The sequence below is a fragment of the Rhamphochromis longiceps genome, linkage group LG13 (assembly GCF_057381845.1).
Source record: "Rhamphochromis longiceps isolate RC_006_pf linkage group LG13, R_longiceps_female_GT1.1, whole genome shotgun sequence".
Classification (NCBI taxonomy): domain Eukaryota; kingdom Metazoa; phylum Chordata; class Actinopteri; order Cichliformes; family Cichlidae; genus Rhamphochromis; species Rhamphochromis longiceps.
The window spans coordinates 18,866,628-18,889,529 of NC_140569.1; the positions used below are offsets into that span (position 1 = coordinate 18,866,628).

General features: G+C 43.2%; 1 protein-coding gene and 1 non-coding gene across 3 annotated transcripts; both read left to right on the plus strand.

Moving 5' to 3' along the window:
* The first annotated feature begins 11,952 nt into the window (after positions 1-11,952).
* On the plus strand, positions 11,953-21,598 carry pprc1 (PPARG related coactivator 1). Of its 2 annotated transcripts, none has more exons than XM_085428189.1 (14): positions 11,953-12,111; positions 14,036-14,122; positions 14,259-14,408; positions 14,587-14,661; positions 14,749-16,822; positions 17,771-17,824; positions 18,612-18,672; positions 18,925-18,995; positions 19,110-19,827; positions 19,918-20,106; positions 20,210-20,288; positions 20,367-20,488; positions 20,806-20,957; positions 21,065-21,598. In XM_085428189.1, exons 1-14 carry the CDS (start codon positions 12,031-12,033, stop codon positions 21,163-21,165), a joined length of 4,014 nt encoding a protein of 1,337 aa, XP_085284315.1. In that variant the 5' UTR covers positions 11,953-12,030; the 3' UTR covers positions 21,166-21,598. The 2 variants fall into 2 exon arrangements, with proteins under 2 accessions (XP_085284315.1, XP_085284317.1); XM_085428191.1 differs by having other exon boundaries at positions 18,928-18,995.
* LOC146655676 (small nucleolar RNA SNORA50) lies at positions 20,582-20,721 on the plus strand. The gene has a single exon (XR_014914718.1). It is a non-coding gene; the product is annotated as a small nucleolar RNA SNORA50 (small nucleolar RNA).
* Positions 21,599-22,902: the final 1,304 nt, after the last annotated feature.

Here is a 22,902-nt window from a genome sequence, read left to right on the forward strand (position 1 = left end):
TCTGTGCTTTGTTTCATTGTTGCAAAAAAAGGTTTTTCCATTTTTATTTATTCATTGGTTATTTAAACTCTGGCTTGCTTAGGCAAATAATATACTAGGAAAAACTGATATTGATAAACAAAGTAGGTCATCACACACTAGCCACATGTAATTATGCCTCGAAAACATTTTCCAGGCCCTTCAAATGCATTACGACTTTGACCAAGCGTGTGACAAAAGAGCTTTTAGCAGCACTGAGGAAATCTGAAGAAAGCTGGTGAAGAAGAGGATGTTCCAATTCCTGTTGCTGCTTTTTTAGACACCGCAGTGGAAGTATAAGCCTGTCTGGGAAACTGTTGTGACACCTGACTGGAAGTGATAGCAACAAGGCAGGAGACTGTCCTAACACAGGCGTCACCCAGAGGATGCTGCTGTGGTTTACCGAGAGGAAGTTAACAGTGTGTGTTCAAGACATGGCAAAGGATAACGACAGAGAGAAAAACCTCATGTCTGTGTGAAGGTCTGTGTCGTGAACAGTAGCAACAACACAGATCTCGGACCTGCAGCCAGACTGAATTAACAAATTCCTTGGAAAGAGTTAAAATTTTAGGTTTTAAAATGAATTTCACAGTCTCCCTGCTGAAATGAAATTCGTGGGGGTGGTAAGTTCTCCAGATAAAATTTTAGCTGTTTAAACTTAAGAACTAAGACAGACTACGATATTATTTAGAGACTAAGCATGGAAATCCCCAAAAGGGTATAAAGACACAGCATTTAATTGTAATGAAATATGTAAACTTAAAGCGATGCACAACATCACTTACTCTCTTACCCAAAATTAGAAGCAGAAGAAACAACTTACAGCAAAACTCCCTTCAATAATGTCAGTGTTTCAATATTAGTCTTGATTTGCATAAAACTGATCAAATATAAGGCTTGCCATTCAGCACTCTAACCCATCTTGACACCAACTTTACTTTGCACAGGTTGAATAATTCATGATACATTTAATAAAAAGGGGGAGAAAAAACAAATCTGGTTGGATTAATAAACCATTCCTGGTGCTGAGTCCACATAGGCGGCACAAAGATATAGTTTTCAGCTCTCCTTATACTTTGTTTTTACAGCAGTCTGCTGTCGTCTTCACTAGCTTGTACATGTTTTACAATTACAGGTGTGCTTCAATAGAAAAATAATTTCCTCCCCATTTCGATGTCTCCCTATCCTCCCCCTGTTTTCAGCTGGGTGGCACATGCCAGCTTTCTCTTGCCATCCTGTCAGCCTGCAGCAGATGTGACATCACTACAGCTCATCTCCACTCTGCCTGCCCCCCCCCCCCCCCCCCAACAAAAAAAAAAAATTCTCCGACTCCCCCAGCATCTCTGTCTGTCTCCCACGCATTCCTTCTTTCTCTCTGCCTCTGCACACACAGCCATTTTGATCTAGCAAACAAGATCTGAGAGCCTCGGTAGAATAGAGAGAGGCGGGGAAAGGAGAAGAAGCAAGAGAATTGAGGAGAAAAAGAAAGCGAGGCAGGCTTTTCAGTTCAGTGAGATAAAGCTGAAGGAGTCACGTTGTTGTGTAACAGTAATCACACAAAAAAAAATCCTAGCTGTTTGGCTGCCATCTTGGCTCTGCTTTAAGTCACTTTTCTTTAATCAGGAACCACGTGACTTTCTGCATGAGGTAACGCCACTTTTACTGCAAAAGGCAGTAGGCGAGGGATGAAGGAGTGACTGAAAGGGAGAGGAAGAGAGGGTGAAAGAGGGAAAGGAAGAGGGGTGAGAGAGTGAGATGAGGAAGGCAGAAATGGGAGGGAGGGGTTAGAGTGGGATGGGTGAGAGACGGAGAGAGTGGTGAGCAAAGGGGAGCGCATGCTTGAGTGGGTGCATGCGAGAATGGGGGGGGGGTATCTTCAGCTCACAAGCAATCTATTTTTACCATTTAGCCTGAACAAAGGATGTGATTGGCTCCACTGTGTTAGGACGAATCTCCTTCACGCAAGGAACAAAGCCTTAAAAAGGTTAATTCACAGCAAAGTCACAACAACAGCAGGATGTCACAGGGTTGTCACCGAGCTAGACAGCCATGAGAATGCCGTTCTTTATTCTGGCTTATAAACAGCAAGTATGCCTAGTGAAAAAACAAAACACATCTGTGCAATTCTGACCGAATAAATGTGAAAATGATGTTAGAACTATAGACAACTTGTTTTTACAATGTAGATTCATGCAGGAATGATGGGGAAGATCTCCCATTCAGGAACATACAAGAATGTAAACAAACCAGCCTTCAAATATAATGATTTACAGCATGCAGACACAGGGAGGGAGACAGAGAGAGAGAGAGAGAGAGAGAGAGAGAGAGAGAGAGAGAGAGAGAGAGAAACAGCAAACCAGCTTGGATCAACATGACTCTGGTTATTTGTGAGACCTACCAGCCTAAACTTGTCCTAGCAGGCTCCTCGTGATGGTGCACAAACGAGCGAGTGTACTTGCATCCTGCACTGCAAATTTTTCCAAGCATGCATGTGTAAGCCTATGTAAGTCTGTGACTGTTTAAGCGGTGGTACACGGCATGCACATGGCAGATCACTCTGGTGGACCGTGTTCTCCGTACATCCTTCAAAAACATGTGGATGTCATTAAAAGTTTCTGCTCCACAGTACGGTCTGTTAACAGGGGGAACGAAGGAGGCAGAGTCACTGAAATGCTACAGGAGGGAGAAAAGAACCTAGATAGTACAGAAACAAAAACATCTGAGAGAAGGACATCAAGCAGAGGCCCTAATATTACTCCATTTGATAGCTGATTGCCCATGAATCAGAGCAGCCCCATTAAAATGATACTGACACCCTAATTCAATCTGCCCTCTCCAAAATCCCCCGAGCAGATGCTACGATTCAATTTCTATCTGATATCTTTTCCAATGTGATGCACAGAGCCCGTCCCCTGGCACCGTGAGGCTTTTCACTGTGTGCAAGGCAACCATCTCTGTAGCCTGCCTGCTCTCAGTGGGATACTTTTAAAGAGAAATTGCTCCAAAGTCAAAAAAAGGGGGATCAAACACACCATGAAGAGAACAGATTAGAAGATGTACTTGATAAAAACTGCCAAAACATTTTGCTTGCCAGAGACTGACATGTGCAGACAGACTCCGACTGTACTAGATGCTCTTCCTCTTGCTCTGATAGAGTAGCACAAGAGCCAACTGTAGATCCTGAATATCAATAACACTCAATTCTGTGGTTATAATCCATACTTTAGCTAACCGTTAAAGCTTAAGAGTGCAAGTCTTATTTTCTGAAAGACATGCAGGAATGCAAAATGCAAAGTCACAATGACAAAGAGCTGTGCAATAGCCCAAATGTAGCTTAACTCTAGGCAAGTTGGTTAAGTCTTAAGTACCCTCATTAATAGTTTAAATCCATCAAGGGAGCTTTAAACCATTTTGAAGCAAGTAAATTAAAGTACTTTTGCCTCATTCAGTTCTGACCCCCGGGACAAATCTAAAATGTATGTGACACTAAGCAGTGAGTTCCAACAACTCTTCTAGATGTACAAGAGCCCTAATATCCCTTAAGCAAAACTACAGTGGCCAGATGAAGCTGAGAAATGGAGTACTTATTGATATCTCAGTCTCTGTATGTGGTAAAACTCAAAGAGCCATTGATCAACCGCACAGCAGGCTAGCGTGACTGAGAGGCTCTGCTGAACAACTCAATCCTAAAGTGTGGTAGCCTCAGTCTATAACCTTGTTTTAGGACATGTGCTGCGAGTGAAGCATGGATTCACCGCCACACTGCATGCCCACACAAACTCACACTCGCATAGCTTGACGTTGGCCCTAGGGGGGTTTGCAGCACTTTTACATAAGTCATCTTTTTGACAGCACCACTGAGCACAGAGACGGAGGAGGAAAGAGGGAGATCAGAGACAGGAAGAGATAAAGAAGAGAGAGTAGGCACTCACCGGGACATGCACAACCTCCAACAGACATCTTCTCACATGTTGGGTTCTTCTCTAAACGAAACAGCTGCACTCAGTCCACACGCTGCTCGCATGGGCCAACTCTGAGGAAAACAACACAGACAGAGGGGTGGAGAGATAAGAGGGAGTGGTACAAAGCAGGGCATGTACACCACAACTACACTCCTCTCTCTCTCCGTCAGAGGCAGGAAGTTGGCACTGGTGCTCTAGCTGCATCATTAATAGGCATATTGCAACACAAGTGGGAGGGAAAATAGAGAAAGGAGTGAAATAGGAAGAAAAGAGTGTGTGAGACTGGAGTAAGTAATATGGACTGGAGCAAGGGAGCGTGTGTGAAATGGAGAATGCAGGAGGGAGGCAATTAGAGCAAAGGAGAGGAAAAAGAGAAACTGCACAAGGTGTGTGTGTGTGCGCGTGCGTGTCAGTGATGCATCGTCTATTTTTGCCCGGTGCTGCTGTGGGAGATAAACATACTCAGTAGGAGCCCAGAGGCAGAGGGTCATTACCGCCAAACAAACATGTATGCACAAACACACTCTCACACACACACCGTGCCTCATGTATGACAGATTTTCATCTCTCTTTCCGTCTCCCTCTCCTTCCTTTTGTTTTTCTGCTGCAGAGAAAACGCGGGTGTTAATCACTACAGACAGTATCGATTAAAAATGCAAAGCCCACCTGGAGCGCAGGGACACCGGAGACCCATGGGAGGCAGGAGGCGCGTGCGTGCGCAAATGCGCACAAGCCCACAACCAAGAGCTGAGTGTAAACAGTCTGACTCCATTGCAAACGTCTGTTCAGCAAACCCTACTTCTTTTTCCTTTTTTTTGGCTTTTTAATCTTACTGAACTGTCAGTTTAATCTCCTCACTCTGTTGATATTACTTTGACCTTTCTGCAGCTTGATGTGATTGTGATTCATTTCCTCTCCCTCCTCCATTTCACTGGTTTCCTTTTCCTTTCATCCCACAACTTCTCTTGGCCCAAGCGTGCCTGCTCTCTGAGCCAATAATCTCATAATCTCACACATCACTACACAAACACACAAGCACATAACCGACTCTCATAATTTAGATGTCTTTGTTGCTCATCTACTTCATCCTGTCAAATGGGTGAAAGTCTATGCGGTGAATTATCACCAAATTATTGAGACTAAACGGGAAACGGTGAAAAGGTTTAAAGATGATAGGAAATGAGCCTGGGTCATAACTGCGTCAGTAAATATCGGGCAGAATACTTTTTTTTTTTTTAAACAAAGATGCATGTGTCCCAGAGGCCATTTCTGCATTACCAGTCAGAATTTGGAAAACCATGGAAAAAGTTTGCACTGTTTTTTTTTTAATGCAGCATAATGAGTTAGGGTGCACACAAAGTAACGCAGAAGAGTCAAAAAATAGATAGCAGTTAGCTCAAAAGTAATGGATCAGTGGTTGATCGCTACAAAAGGCACAAGTAAAAAGTTTAGTAAACAGCTAAAGTAGAAGATAAATGGCTAAAATAGAAGCCAGTAGAATAGTGTATGTCATGCAGTCCAGGTTACAGGTTAGCTGGCAATTTTACAGCATTTTCTTTTTTTTAAACAGTGCTGCCTAGTTTGGGTTGAAATTTAGTTTAAAAATATGACATATGTGTGGACTATGTGAAAAACTTGGGGGGGGGGGGGGGGGGGGGGGGGGGGGGGGTTGTTGATAGTGGGCTACATAACCACTGGTCTATGATATCCGTGTTGTCCCTGCATTAACAAAGGACTCCCAAGTGAGTTGAAGCCTCGTTTAACAAACCTCTGTTTTCCATTTTCTGTCACTCACAACCAATATGCCAACACAAGACAAACAACTGTCTCCACAGAAATGAAAGCTGACGGGCACATTCCCAACACAGCAGCTCACTGGCAGACGCATCACAGTTAAATGTCATACACAGTGTCAGACAGACACTGCTCTTAGGACCAAGACACAATGAACAACCCTGCGGGCGTCCTCGTTTCCCTTTACTTGTCTTCTCCCCTCCTCTTTTCATTTGCCCTTCTCACACACAGACTTTTTTTGGCGTCTTTTGTTTCAACGGTGTTTGTCTTTCGGAGTCATCTCATCTCAATCTGCCGTTTCGTCACAGTTCAGTGTTTTTGTGCACCTCGATGGTCGCGATCAGTGGGTTTGACATCAAGACAACATCCTGCTACTTGTGAACTCTGAGCAACACAAGATATGAGAGAACAACAGAGACATCCCCAATAATGCAAGAAAAACAAACAGAAATAAAGAGCGTGAGGGAAGAAAGAGCAGGGAGGGTGTGCGAATGGGATTTTTGGAAATGGCTCCTGTTTCCAGGAGTGATAATGCTTTGAAGCCGAGCGCTTCAGCACTAACTGCACTGTTGTTCATCCTCTTTCTCACTCTCCTCTCTGCCTCTCACTCTCCCTGCTTGTGCAGATGCAGAGATTCCCGCTCTGTCAACACATTGCACAAAAAAGCTCTCTGAGAATAATGAAGTTCCCCCCTCTGTTCGCCTCCTTCTCTCCACTGTGGGAGCACGCAGCAGCAGCAGTTCCATAACACTATGTGACAGACAGCAAAGTGCCTGCACACAGACATGCTGCCAGCTTGGCTTACTGAGGCATGCGTCTCATCCTAGTGTGTTGTCTTTACACAGTGTAAAAACACTCCACAGAGCACCTTGATTCTTCATAAATATCTATTAAAATGTTTGAAAGGCTCTTGGTGCCACCATCGCCTTCCTCTCACTCTTTTGTCTTCCAGGTGTTCTACCCCCCCGCTTTTCTTTTCTCCACTGTCTCTCTCACTCTCTCATTTACAGACAAACACTCTTAAATGTCCTCCATATCTGTGCTTACCTTTGTCTTCCTCTTTCTCCTCTTACCACACTCGCGCGAAAAAGTCCGCTCAGGCCAGCCACGCAGAGGAAACCAAGCTGGGCCAGCAGAGAGAGAGTGAGGGAGGAAGAATGTGATGAGCAGATGCAGATAGGAGACACAAATGGGTTGGGGGGTGGGGGGGTGGGGGTCTAGTAGTGTGCAAATTGGATGATGAGAAGGAAGGAAGGAGGGAGGGAAGGAAGGAAGGAAGGAGGCGGGAGACGGTGGAAGAGGGGAAATGAGAGGAGGGAGGGGGTGATGGTGGTGGTGGTGGTGGGGGGCTCTCAGCTGCACTGGTATGAATATGACGCAGAGGCAGCAGCCAGAGCCACTTCTCTCCTCTCCTTTCGAGCCCCATCCCTCCATACCCACCGACAGACAGGAGAGAGGGGAGAGAGAGGGCACTGTATCCATGGCAACGGCAGAGCAGCGGTAGGTAGCAGTTAGGGAGTGTGCTGGGGCACAGTGGTGTTCCTTTCTTTCCCCGTCTCTCCAACACACAGACAAGCTCATAAGTCCTACAGCTCCCACAGATGTACAGTATACAGCCGCTGATACGCTGAAGGAAAACACAGAGGAAACGTGGGCAGCACTGACTCATTTGGACATGACAGATAATGAGAAGCAGACTGTTTGGGTCTGTTGTGTCTCAGGAAACTTGGAAAACTGGGGCCAGAGAAGGTTTATTATACTCTAAATGCAGGGGGGCGGGGACAACTGTCAGCATCAAGTAATGAAATTGTTGTCTTTTGTGTCAAGACATGGATAATATGAAACACTGCAAGTGCAATGAGGCCAGTGCTTTGCAGTGATGCCAACAAGTGAAGCTGATGACAATCAGCAAAATAAACAGATTCCCTGGCGTTCAAGTTGAAAGACAAACATGTGGCAAGCAGAGACATTACTGTAGGAACAAATATGCAACACTTCTTTCCAGACATTGTTTTTTCTGTCTATACCTACATCTATTTAGCATATAATTTTATGTAGGAAAAAAACAGTCTAAATTTTAATATCCATCACCCAGACATATGTGGACAAGAAAAGCAAGAGGATGAACTGCAACCTTTTCAAACACTAAAAAAAAGCAGTAGGCCTACTTCAAACTACTACTAGAACTATCAGAGACTGCATACCTTAACCAAGGCTGAAAATTCCCTCCACATCATGCACAAACATATTTGTTCGGTGTGTTTTCTCAGGAACATCAAAACCCAATTTCAAATTGATATCCAGGTTTTCCCCTCAGCTGTAAAAGGCTGATGGAGTATCGTCGTCACCCTGCCGGGCAGGCCAGCAGACAATATTGACACCAAGGTTTGCGGATGCGAAACTCAAGAAAGGAGACGGTGTAGGAGTTTCAAACTGATACCTGGTCAGGGTAAGAGGTCAAGTTTTCTGAAAATCTTGTGAATGTAGCAAAGACAGAGGGGGAGCACTGGTGGTTGTCAGCTTTTTTTTGTTTTTGTTTTAGAGGGATCAGTGTTTCATTAACATGCCATCTGAAACACAAATAAAATACAACTTTAGTAATATTTGTCCAATCTTTACAGTTGCATGACATCGGACATACAGGTTTAAGGTTTCACACTCCAGCATCATTCATATATTGAGTTCATTTGCAGCCACTGCCATTACAGAGCTAAGTTAGTTAGGGTAACTGGTTTCATTACAATTTAACACACTACAATGTATTCTAACTGATGTGCGCACACATTTGATTTATAGAAGGCACTTTTTTTAATTACCTGTGTGAGTGTCCAGCCTCCTGCTCCAGTCCCTCCTAGTTTTAGCAGAACAAGATTGAGGGTGGAGCTAGTTGTAATGTAAAGGCAAATCATTATGGACTGAACCATCTGCTGTCACAGTCTGGGGCTGACAGGATTTATTTTAATTAATTTTAGTCATTTGGTCTGTATTTTCCCCCTTTGCATTTAAAATGGTTTAATCTGCTAGTATATAGGTTGAGTTTGTTAGCACGGTAAAATAATTTTTCTTGTTTTGGGTTTTTGAGGTTGTATCTCTGTCTGTATGTCCTTTAGCTGAGTGGTCTCTTACAAGGGGAAACAAATCATGATTCAGTATATGTGAATTCAAGTTTGGTTTAACACTGAAAAACAGAACCCATGGCATGAAGTCAACACGGTAACCTAAATGACTCTCAAACATTTCTAAAATGAACATTATTTCCAGTTGAGTTTCCAAGCAAATATAAAAAGATCTTAATATATATGGGTTTTTTCAAACAGTTCAGTTGGCAGTGGCTAAAATGCAGTTTCTTGCTTCTTTCCCATCTGGCGCCCACAGTTTTAGCCTATAATTACTTTCAGTGACCGTGGAAACAAGGAAGTAGGGAGAGCTTTCCAGGACTTGAGGGCACTTATGTTGCTGTTTTAATGTGAACATTTTTTTTTACATGGACACAAATATCAAATATGCTAACCACAGCCACTGCAAAAGAACAACAATCTTTCCCTAAATAGACTCATCTACCACTTTGTTAGGTACATCTTGCCAGGTTGGATCACCTTTACTCATTTTTCACAGCATAGATTTACAAGGTGCTGCTGATAGCATCACACAGTTGGATGTTAAAGAAAGTAATTTGAGCTTTAATTTGGCACATTATCCTCCTGGGGGTAGCCATAAGATAATTGGGTACATATAAACAGTTGAACATGGTCAGCGTCAATGCTAAGGTACTCCGCAGCTTTTTAAGGATGGTCAAGTGGTAGTAAGGTGACCAGGATGGATCCATGCTTTCATGCTGTTTATGCCAAATTCTGACCCTACCATCCAAATGCTGCAGTAGAAACTGAGACTCATCAGACCAGACAACATTTTCCAGTCTTCTATTGTCCAGCTTTGGTAAGCTCCTGAAAACTCTTGCGTCAGTCTCCTGATCTTTAAGCAGCACCTTGTTTCTGCTTAAATCACCTTACTTCCCATTCTGATGCTCGATTTGAACTTCAGCAGGTCATCTTAGTCATGTCTACGTGGCTAAATGCATTGCACTGCTGACACGTCATTGACTAAATAACCTAATAAAGCGGCAGGTAATTTACATCTATGTTTTATCGACATAGCACGTAACATATTGGGTCAAGTGATGGGGACAATCACTCAAATCACACCACTGATGAAGATTTTACAGTAAAGTCACGGGCTATTGTCAGACTCTGTTTTCTGATTTTGAGTTATGGTTTTTGTAACGCACTCTTTAGAATAATCCACGTACAAAATCAAGTTTGCGCAAAAGATTACCACTGCGACAACCTCGCTCAGACTAACCAAACACCACACTGCAGAGACATAGTGCTTCCCCTCAGAGCTTTGGTGACATGAGTAAAAGACGATGGTGGAAATCTTTTGTCATGCGAAGTAATAAATGAAAGGCACAAGAAGATAGGCAAAACAAAGGGAGAGATTAAACTGGGTCAAATACAAAAGTGGGGGTGATGTGTTTCTCATTAGGATTCCTATTGTATTGGCAAGGAAAAGCCATAGGCAATTCCCTGTGTCTCAAAGGTAGAAATGGATTAAAGGTGAGCCCAACCACAAGCACACATGTGCACACTCTGTGGTCTTCCATTGTGGTTTGCTACTCTGTTTGTCTGTATTTCAGATGCATTCTCTTCTGTGATAAATAAAACTGCTACATCTTCAAACTCTCATTGGTAAAATGTTTAAGTCTTCCATTTTGAGAGGCGTCCTTATTGTGGCTGACCTGTTCAGTCCAAAACTAATGTGGTTACTTTGAGAAAGCATTCTTACCAACAGCACGCTAAAAGACATCACACAAATAGTTTGGGACACGTGGGGTGAAGGATGGGGCCTCGCTTAATCAAGCTTGTCCTGGTGCATCCCGTCGTTGCTCAGTTGAATCGAGATCTTAGGAATTTGCAGGTTAGGTCAATGCCTCTGTCTTCCTCCTCGGGTCATTTCTCAATCAGGTGTTTCTCATTTTTCTAATGCTCCATACTGTGTAAACACGACAGACAAGCAAAGTCAGAACTAGGAATAGTCACAATAAAATAAAATAGAATATGAAAACATGGTTAATAGCAATGTAAACCATGTTAAAAACCTGATTTTAAAAAAAACATAGCAAAAAAGATCATTAAAAACAGGCAATGAAAGAATAATAAGCTATTATTTCAACAAAAGGCCAGGTTGAACTGCAATGTTTTCCGCTACTCAATATGACCAACCCAGATTGGGTTAGTCATTTTGGGCAGTTATTTTGAAGGATAATCTGTATTAACTTCATTCTTATGGCCATTGGAACATAAATTCTAGAGCACGACTGATATATTGGCCAATAATAGTTTTCTGCCAATATACCACCGTCTTTGGCCTATAAATCAAAATTTTAAAAGTAAAGGAGAGACAGGAAAATTGCCCTTCAACTATATTATCAATGTTGTTTCACAGTGTGTCCACCAGAGGGCACAAACAACAACCAGGTCATCCAAAGTAATTCACAAATACATTACCACCACATCTTAGTACAGGCTTGTAAATAACCATACATAACAAATGTTTAGGGAAATCTGTTTATGTTTCTTCTGTCAGAAAGAAAAAAATATAGGCCAATATATGATATTTAAATTATACTAGATATTGGCATTGGTATCGGTCTCAAAACTCATATTGTTTAGGCTGTAATTAAAAACTGCACATAGAGAATCAACAGTGCATCAGTAAGTCAGCATTTTAGGTTAGTATCTCAAAATTTCAATTAAATATTTCAAAAAATGTAAAAATACACAGTAAGTAAGCTGAAATTTTGAGATAATAACCTGATAATAACCTGATATTCTTCACTGGCAAAAACAAGGCCGATTAAAACCTGCCTGAAAAAAGAAAAACAGTTTGGCATTGTTATTTCGTCGTTGTCTTTGACGCATAAGTACCAAATCTCTCTTGTAGCAAATAGAGACATTGTAGCACTTTGGACTACATCAGCAACTGACTATTGACTATTCATTCATGAGGCTGAAAACGTGGGTAGCGAGCTAGTTTGGAACTACAGGAACTACAAAGAAACGTGGCCGCTCAACCCCTGACCCCCTCTGCGTCATTTTGCCGGGAATGCTGCACCACGTGTCTCCAGCCGGTCTGCGTGCACCTCTGATTCATTACTTTTCATTCTGAAACGAGTCTGGGCAGGGAGTAGACCTCCAAGATGGCGGCGCGGTGGGGAACAGGCGAGGAGACTTTAACAGCGTGCAATATGGACTTTTTCCCTTTGGATACACTAGACGAGGTAACGAAAATGTTTTATTCTTTATTTCCTAGCATCTGGGTCCACTGTTAGTAGTGTTTGGGTGACTTTTGGGGGGCAGAGTGCTCATCTGTACGGGATGTACTGTGCACGAGAAAGTGACACGTGGATGCAACTGTAGCATAACAACTATAACTCACTGAAAAGGCGCATCTTATTTAGTGATTGTTGCAGCTTTATGACTCCGTGGTCTCATGTTTTGATAAATAATGCTCGCTGGTTAAATTTTCTTGTATTCATGGACGTTTGGTAACGCTAGCTGGTGAGTCAGTGTAGCTTGGCTGGCCGGCTGGCTAAGTGAACGAGGCAGGTTTTCTCTGACATAAAGCCAACAAGCGGTTAAATATCATCGTGACAGTTGTGCAGTGTTATCAGTAGTTGGCCTGATATTGCCTCCAGTTGTGTAGATGATATCAATATTACGCTTTTAATCTCATTTGCTGCACTTTTTACCCGATAGTCTTGCTCTTCATCCACAGATACACACGTGGCAATAAAAATCGCATTAACCCTGCCCGATTATTTTACAGTCCTTCAACTTAATACAATATAGTGTGTATATAATAACCACTGAAATAAGTGTTTTGTAAACAGAGTTATTTGCTCGACAGTTGATCTGATGCTTTATTAATTTAGCTGTGTAGTTTACATGCTTTGCCCTATCATTCTGCAGTAAAGTGTCAACAGCTCAGGGATGATGATGATGATGATGCTGTTTTATATCTAACATTGTACGTACTCATACTCACACTGGCACTGCTGTTATATGCAAGTTTTCATTCAAACTTAACTCTGTGTACACATGTGGTTCAGTGGGGGATCACATGTTGGATTCCCCCACACATGCGCACGAGAGACAGTCAAATTAAAGCTCACAAGCCGTTCCCTCGGAGTCCGCGAACTGTGGTTTTGTTAACACGTTGACGTGTTAATTTGTGCATTAAAGTGAAGATTTTTGCTTTTTAGTCGCATGAATTTAAGCCAGCAGTGGAAGAAGAGCTGAAGGCCCTGCTTCTGGTTTGTTGTAGTGCAACACGTGGGTTTGGGTGGCCTGTCGTTGGACGGGGTGAGGCGAAGATCAAACATGTCTGCACGCTGTGTGCATGTGTAGATAGAAACACGTGGGGCTCTGTTAGACCACTGCATGGCGACATTAAGTTAATTTTGTCGGTTATGTTTCCAGTGATAGGAGGGCCCGTTTGTAGAAGTTATTGCCATGTTTATGGTTCTGGAAGATTACCCGAAGATTAGTTTTACGCCAAGTCAGCCAACATTATATCAAAGCGCATGCTAATACGTTTTACACTGGTCAAACTGGTCTTGGTATTCACAGAACATGCTACTAGTATGTGCATAATTTAAGTAATGATTCAGGATTTTTTCTTTTCTTTTCTTTTTTTTTAATTCATCCATCCATCCATGGATGGATGGATACATACATTTATATTAATTGTAAAGCAGATCCAGTTGTGTTTATGTACAGAATAGCCTCTGCTATTTTGTTTTTCCTCCTCCTGCAAGTTGGAATTAAAAACATGTGCCCTCCTTTGCCCGCTGAGGTTTCCTTTTCAGGCTCTTGTTTATAAATGCCTCACTTGAGCCACGGCCATGAAAATGAATGAATGAGATTTGTTGACCTGTTTCTCTGTTTACCTTTTGTGCACACTGTTCTTTATGTGGTTTTTTGAAATGACACAAGTCCACTCGTGATGGTGAGGCAGCCCAGTGGTCCATTAGTGACACTGCAATGGTGCCTCGCCTTGAAAGGTTTGGAGGAATGTGGAAGTTCTTTTTTTCACTTGTGCATTTATGGGTTTGTTTCTTTCTTTCTTTTTAAAGCAACAGTTAGTTATTGATTTGACTGCTTATTTCAGATTTGACATTTGTTTGCTCTCCCCCTCTTTAGACTGATGAGCTGAGCTCCGGAGAAACTCTGGAGGCCCTTCAAAGCTGCTTAAACCTGTCCTTCTTTGAGGACACACCGACAATAGAGGCAAGACTAACTTCACATTGTGTAGTATTACGTTTTCATCAACTTCAAGGAGTTATACAGTATTGTAAGCTCTGTATATTACACTACCTAATGTCCCAGACTCTGACCTAATTGTTTGTTTTGATCCTTTATATAGTCCAAAGTCCTAGATGATGACAACGAAGCCACGCTGCTAACAGCCTTGACGGAGATTCTTGACAATGTAGAAGATGAGAACCTGTCTCCGTTTGACATACTGCCTGACTCAGACCTGCTGTCAGGTCAAAGGGGCAGGGAACAGTCTCCGGTTAGTGCCCAGCAGTTGTACATGTGTCTGAAATTATCTCTGCTCTCAACATTCCCCAATCTGATCTTTGAGCACAGGACAGAGTGGAACGCTCTGCTAATCTCTGTTATTCTGAACATACCTGTTTGCTAGTTTGTTAAAGTTAACATCAGTATTTTTTTTCTTGTTCACTCTCTAGCTCAGGAAATTACTGGGTTTATCACGTTCCCCTACAGAGAAAGACGCACCATCTAGGCCTTTATCAACTGGAAAGGTAGCGTCTTCCTATTTATAGTAATGTAAATAATCTTGTACTGTAGGCAGATTTTAACCAGATAGTTATGTTCCCATTTATACTCAGAGCCTCCCTAGGATACAGAAAAACTCTATGCAGAGGAGTGATGGGGAGGAAGAGGAAGACAGCTCCCTCACGCTGAGCCCAGTTGGGCTTGACTCATGTCCTGACGCTGACCTGTTAGACTGGGAGGCTCTGTCCTTCCTACATCCTCTTACCTTGGAACAGACAAATGAAGACGGTGTCTCGATTAGCCTGGGCGACCTGGTCAGGCATATCCAACCCTACTGCTTGTCGGTATGTGTGGAGAATGAGGCAGGGGAACAGATTATGCCGGAAGGAGGCATAGTGCTTGAGGTTGTGGACCGGGGGGAAAATGGAGAACCCATCCTGGCCATGACAGACATAAATCTACCAGTTAAAGAGCAGCTTTCAGAAAAAGAGCAGAAAGTTTCAGATGAAGCAGAAGACAGTTCAGAGCATATAGTTGTTGATGACGAAGACGATGTAACGGTCAACGAGGCACCCATGAAAATCACATCCCCAGAAATAACAGGAGTGTGTTTAGATGTAAAAGATGAGAAGACCGTTAAGAGCCAAATGGAAGAAATTAAAGAGAAAAGTCCATCCAGGAGGAAAAAGAAAAAGAAATGCAAGCAACAGTCTCATCCTTATCTTGTGGAAGGAAGAGTCCTTCGGAGTGGCACCATAAGAAATGCAGCACAGGAACTGCCCAAAGAGCCCAAAAGAAAATCTGTCAAAGAAGAAAAGAAACAAAAACTCCCAAAAGTTCCTGCTGCCTCAACCCAAGTTCCATCGCTGGTAAAACCTAAAGAAAAAGAGCTATGCCAAACTGAAACTCAACCTCAGACCTCCACTACAGCAGTAATCAGTGAAGTGACTGTGCAACAAACTAAAGTTAAATCTCTGTCCTCTAGACAGGACACAGTGCTGTTAAGTGCTAAACCTGGGAAGAGTGAAGACAGGTATACACCCACAACAATGAGTTCTCAGGATCCCAGTGAAGCTTCACAACAGCCAGTCCAAGCCCCCACTGAGCTCGTGAATGTATTAGCAGCTCCCCCTGTTTCCCTCTCTCCGGTGTCTTCAGAGATCCCGACAGCTGCTCCCATCTCTGTGACTCGCGAGGTGATGCTGAGTGCTAGTGAGGCTGTCCCTCCCGTGGCTCCGGCAGTCCCAGAGCCCAAACCCAAAGCACTTAGTTTAGAGGAGTATAGACGGCTTAGACAACAGAAAAGGCCTGCTCCAGTGGAAAAGCAACGCAACAATAGCACCAAGTGGCCTAGCCTCCCAGAGCTTCCCAAAGAGCTTCCCCCTATTCCCTGCCTGCCTGACCCAAGCCCCAAGGATCCTCGACGTCCCATCACCCAGCCGGCAAAAAAGGAGGTGGAGGAGGTCAAACCTGCGTGGCAACCAAGAGGACCATGTGCACCACCGACCCCCGAGGCACTGCTGGCTCCACCTGCCTACATGGTTGCCCCTTCCAGCAAGGTTTCACCTGCTACTTCAATTCCTAAACCCCAACAAACACCCGAACCGCCCAGTCTGCCTCAGAAAAATCCTGTTCTGGTCCCTAATGTAGTTAAAGATTCAGCCATGCCCCAAAACATCACTACTCAGCTTGCAGCACCTAATGTGCCTAAAAACTTTGGGGCTCCTAACACTCAGCTCGCATCTTCAGTAGATGGGAAATGTTCTCCTGCTCTTTCAGGAGGGATGGATGGAGTAGATGGAGTCCCCATCTCTCAGCCTGTATCTAAGTGTGAAGAGCTCACCAAGACCACTCTTAAAACCACTACAGATGAAATAAAACCCACTGCTGCTACTGGATCTCTTCCCAGTGTCCCCCAGAAGACCACTGTGGTTTCCCAGAAAGTGCCTGAGGTCACTGCTCTCACTTCCTTAAATATCACCATTGCGTCTGATAGCAAGTCCTCCAAATCCACAGCTGATGGTACCCAGCTGTGTTCCACTCCAGCTGCTAGTCTCTCGAACTCCCAGAGTCTAAAAACAAAACCAGTTGTTGCTGAAACTAAAGAAACACCCACAACACCAGTGGAAGCCCAAAGAGCAAAGAGTTCCACACAGGAGCTGATTGAAGCATTCACAAGTGAAATAGGTGAGCTTAAAGTTAAACTTGTGTTTTAAAAGCTTTAGTTTGTTTTTAGGAGTAGAAACATTCTCATACCTTCTCTTCTTTCCTTTTTTGTTTTTAAGTATTATCTTTCTTTGACAAGAGTAATTCACTGATATGCTATAAACTGTTGTCAGTGCCACAGCTTTGCTGACTTGAACTCACTGTGCTTAATCTGCTCCAGTGGCAGGCTGATGTGCAAGAATCCAATATTAGAAATTATAAATTGTCTACTGTTAGAAAGCAGGAAAATGCACAGTGTCACTTTAAAAATCGACCCATTTGTGCTCTTCAGGACTGTTACGTACAATAATCTGTTTCCTGGCTGTCACGTTTTCAGCTGAGCCTTTGTCCTGTGTCCAGTCTATTCTCTGTACCGCTGTAGTTCTGCTCAGTTTGAGTGTTACTGTGAAAAGAGCTTTTGTGTACTGCATTATAGTACATGTAATAGTTTAAGGGGGGCTTTTTTGCCCATTTAAAGTGCCATGTTTTTGGCCTCTGCTTAACTACAGCTCTAAATAATGCTTAAAGTAGGCTTCAGTTCAATCTTTCACACTCTGATTTTTAAAATGAGCAGTTTTAACTCCTGAATCGTCAGGGTCACTCTCCCTTTAAGCCAGCTTTCTTCTGATTGGCTGCTTCTTGTAAACAACAGCTTTGAACAGCAGGTGGGTGGAGCTTCTGTGCTCACACCCCAGGTGGAGATGGCCATATTAATGATGTCCACTATCAGTGAATTCATTCAGAGCCACGAGTAGAACAAAGTGTCTGAAGCCTGATCATTTGGGTTTACTTACACATGTTGACGTTATTAAACTGTTTGAGCATCCACTATTGCTGGCAGTATATCTATGAGAGAAAATAAAAAGCTCTGCAGTTTGCCTTTAAATGAGCATCATTCTGTTATAATCACATAATGACCTTTATTTACAGGTATTGAAGCTGCTGATCTGACCAGTTTACTGGAGCAGTTTGAGGAAACCCAAGGTAATTAATAATGCTTCAGTTTTCTCTGTATCCACTCCATCTCAGAGGTTTCGTTTGAACGTTTTGCACACTCGGATTTATTTTACTTCCTTGAATTATAATTAGATGGGTGTTTAGGCCAGTAGCTCCGTGTGTCACATAGTGAAGTACCAAGCTAAATGTGGTCAGAGGATCAGTTTTCCTGGTTTTGTAATGGTGCAATGTAGTATGCAAGCTTGCAGCCCCATCTTTGGTTAGCAGTAGTGGATTAGTGGGTAGGAGTTGTGATTGACTTCAGGAGATGTGTGCTTAACAGGGGTTCATGCATGAACTTTCCTTTAGTTTGCAAATCACATACAAGAACCGCCTTGTAGTTGGTCTGTTACTATGGTAAATGGGTGAATTCCAAGCTTGTGTTTCTAATCAAGCCGTTTGTTTAAATTCAAAGATAGTGGGGCATCTCTGTTTTTAACTGTAACATTCCCCTTTAAGAGAGATGGATGCTGCAGGGGCCAGAGAAGCTGCTCTGTGCACTTGTCTGCTCAGCTACTGGAATTCTGCTCCGTCTGCAAATCCATTTAACTCGAGCCCTTCTGTCTTTGTTTGGGCGGATGTACAAGGCCTGACTTATGTCAAGTGTTTGGGTTTGTTTTTGTTTTGTTTTGTTTTTTTAAATGCGCTTTATGTAGCTGCTGACTATTTTCAGTCCTATGGAAAATAAGCCCTGTACTAAAAACATTTCCACTGAGAGTTTTTAACCTCACTTTGTGCACCGATGCACTAACTTTTCTATTCCTTCCCCCTTCAGCCAAAGAGGAGCAATGTGTGTCGGAGGTCTCTGGTAGAGCAGCAGCTGTAGGAAACTCGAGGTGAGTTACCCTACAGCCCTGATGCTGCTCTGTGTGAGTGAGTAACTGTCTGTGAGAGTGAAAACCGTTTGATTTGTGTGACAGATTGTGTATGTGAGGAGGTGGTCCAAGCCCACCTCATGCCAAGACCTACCGCAAATCCTGCCAGTGCCTGGCAGCACTAAGGGCCATCTCGGGTTGGGCTGAAGACCACCGAGGTTTGACCTACGCTGTTTACCGCTGATATACTAACATACGCCTGTGCTTGCTCAGCAGTGTCGAACTGGTTCCAGAGAAGTCTGTTGTGGAACGTGTAAAAGCTAGTGACATCTCAAGCACTGCAGGTAAATGAGCATTTTGACTTGATTAATTTAGAGATGTTTTGTCTGCTCAAATGCTTCATTTATGTCAGTGTATACAGAAGTCTGAAGTACTCATGATATTTCCCTCTGCTTCAGCTCTGACACCTCCAGCCACTCCTCCTCATCAAATGTGGAAACCCCTGGCAGCTGTGGCACTGCTTGGGAAGAGCAAAGCCTCCGAAGCCTCCAAGTCGAGCCCCTCCAAAGTTATCCAGATAGAAGCTCGGCCTCTGCCCTCAGTCAGGCCACGTAGCAAACCCACGCTCGCTGCTGCCACTGTAGCCCCCGATTTGGCGTGCATGGATCATGACTATTGCCTTCCCAACAAAGGCACTCCCACTGCAGAGCCAGGCAAGCGTTGGAATATTAAACAGCAGTCCTTTATCACCATTAAACCCATCAGGCAACATACTCCAACCACTACACAAACAACCCCAGCTGCCCTGGCATCATCTCTCCAATCTACCATAAATCAGGCGGTTTTAACCAAAACACAAGTTTGTCCAGTGAAGCCCCTGGAGCCCAAGGCAAATAGGTTGGACGAAAGCTCTGTTATGGAGACTCCAGATGCTTCTCCTACTCGGCCAGAGACTGAATTGAAGGAAAGGAGCCCGAGGAGAGGTCCGTTGGGAAGGTCATACCGTCGCCATGCTGCTTCTCGCACACCCAGCCCCAGATGTAGTTCTGAAGAGAGGCCCAGAGGTCGGTCTAGAAAAAGATCACATCATTCTCCCAGTCCAATGTCCAGCTGTTCAGAGTCAGACTCCGATTCTTCTAGATCTCGGTCTAGATCACACTCTCCAACAAAGAAAAGGTTTGTCCCAAAACATGTGTTTGATTCAGATGCATTAAACCTCTTCACTGATGTGTAATGATTTCCCTTTTCCTTCTTTTTGATTTTTAGGTATCGTCACCAGAGCAGTTCCAGCTCCTCGTCCCGTTCCTCCTATCAGCCTTCTGTGTCCCGCTCTCCTCCCAGAAGGAGAAGGTATTCCTATTCTTCTTCTCGTTCTGGCTCTTGGAGTCGCTCCAGGTCACGATCTCGGTCCCCTCAAAGACGGGATCAGTGGAGTAAAGGCAGACAATTGTACAGGTACAGTACTGTGACTTCTCTTGGTAGCTGTTTCATTTGTGCCCTACATATACTTTGAGAAACCTTGAAATGACGAGTAAAGGCTTCATCTTTTCTTCTTCAGTCCCTCATATCGGCCCAGCTATGGTCATGCTCCAAAGCCAAATGCGGAAGAGGTGAAGAGACGCAAGGAGAAAGCCATTGTAAGTTAATTATTCTAGGTATAATTAAGTGAAATGATTCCAGTAGTTATGATGTAAAACTGATGGACTCTCTTCCAGGAGGAGCGCCGCGTTGTTTACGTTGGTAAAATCCGGGGAACGATGACCCAAAAAGAACTAAAAGAGCGCTTCTCCTATTTTGGCGAGATCGAAGAATGTACCCTGCACTTTAGAGACCATGGGTAAGTAAGCTCCTCGTATTATACATGCAAACATCTTACATCACCACTTTTTCTTAGCATAGAGCTTTTGGGAAGGTTTTGTAAATGAGAAAGTTGCACTGTCTTTGAACCTTCTTGGTCTTGTCTATGACCTCTTAGGCCAAGCTACAGTGCTAAAGCAAATTCAGGCTTGTTCATAACTGGAGCTTCCTGGCATCACCACCAGGTGGCTCTTTTAAAAGCAAGTTACACCTTGAAGCTATGTGCGAGTCCTGTTGCTGCCCTCTCTGCTCAAACTAAAAATGAGGAGGAATTAAACTTTTGGTCATCTGCCACAGGGACAACTACGGCTTTGTGACTTATTACAACACCAGGGATGCTTTCACAGCGATTGAGAATGGAAGTAAACTGCGCAAGCCTGACGAGTTGCCGTTTGATCTCTGTTTCGGTGGAAGGAGACAGTTCTGCCAGAGCAACTATGCTGACTTAGGTATGCTTTTAAATTTCCAGATGCAAAAAAAGTTTCTGCATAACTCTTTGATTTTTTTTTTTCCTCTTCTTATTTTTAATGCAATTCCGTCTCTATAATCATTTCAGATTCGAGTAGAGAGTACGAGCCAACGCCTGCAAAAGGCAAGTATCATGCACTAGACTTCGACACTTTACTGAGGCAGGCCCAGCAGAATCAGAAGAGGTAACGAGAGGCCTGCAGCAGGACGCAGCAGATATTTACCTCAGAGCTGACGATGGCTCCTCACCTGCAACACTGTTTACAGTTTAGCTGTTGCATTAGGGATTTGTTTTTTGTTCTTTTTGTAATGTTGTTTCTGCAAGCTAACACCTTCTATTGAAGTGAAGATTTATAATGAAAAAAGCAAAAGGAGGCAAAAAAATTGAATAATGGAATAAATACAACAATAATTTTTAAAGTTTATTTAAATGTACAATTGAACTTGAATTGAATGGAGAGGGAAATGTTTTTAAAAGGGTGGAATAAGTAGAATGGCGCTCCCTAATTATTGGGAGGAGGATGTATTACATTGTAATGTATTACAGACCTCAATAAAAAAGAAAAATAGTTTTCTTTTTTTTTCTCTCACTGTTTTTAATTAAATTTGAATTTATAATTTTTCTGTGATGTAATTGTTAATTTCATGGAATATGTGATGGTTCAGACTTGGTGCTTTGGTTTCAGGGTCCGAGTGAATTCATCAATTCAAGTTTTGTAATTCTGAAGAAGAAAAGAGTTGAGTACAATAGCAGTGGCTCATTTCTGCTAAGCGTCCCAGTGGGCTGGTATAAATAATAATGGATTGTATTAATATAGCGCTTTTTGGGGCCCTCAAAGCGCTGTACAATTCCACTATTCATTCACTCTCACATTCACACACTGGTGGAGGCAAGCTACGGTTGTAGCCACAGCTGCCCTGGGGCAGACTGACAGAAGCGAGGCTGCCATATCGCGCCATCGGCCCCTCTGGCCATCACCAGTAGGCGGTACGTGAAGTGTCTTGCCCAAGGACACAATGACCGAGACGGTTCGAGCCGGTTACAAGACGAACTGCCAACTCTTTGAGCCACGATCTAAATGAAAGAACCCCAGAACTGTTCAGCTAAATGTGCTTATTAATGTCATTGGTTAAACTTGAGATTTAACCAGCATTTCCTGCTGTGGTAATCATTGTGTTTTCTAAAAAGGTGAAATTCTCTCCCTGTCATAGCTTTCTGCACTACCCCAATGAAAAAGAGCCATGTTTAATATTAGGTGTCACACTGCCACAAGCCTGTTGCATGGATTTTGTCATATTTTTAATGTGTGTGCTGCAAAGTTTTCTATTCAGTTACATTTTTAGGTCACTTTATACCATAAGTTAAAGATCTTACTGTATTGGGGAGAGAACCCAAACAATTTAATGAGTCTGCACTGTCACAAAGTGCTGTGACAGCGCATCATAGCAAGGGCTACAGCATACTAAGCCTATGGCACCCTAACCTGATCCAGCCCAAACTGTAAGCTTTATCAAAAACAAAGGTTTTAGCCACATTTAAAGGGTACAGAGGGTGTCTGCCTCCTAAATCTGAACTGGGAGCTGATTCCACTGGAGAGGGGCCTGATAGCTAAATATGAAAGTTTGTTTCCACCACTGAACCAAAACGTAATACTTTGAACCCCATCCATAATTCCAAATTTCAACTAACTTACTTCAAATATCAAGTTATTTTCTCAGAGAACGGAGTAAGTCGAACTACTGCGATAACCTGAAATCTTGACTACGGATGGAAATTTTTCTTCAGTGGTGGAAATGAGCTTCCATAGCTGAAAGCTGTGCCTCCTGTTCTACTTTTAGAAACTCCAGGAACCACATGTAGGCCTGCAGCCTGAGAGCAAAGTGCTTTATTAGGATAATATGGCACTAAGGTCTTCAAGATATGCA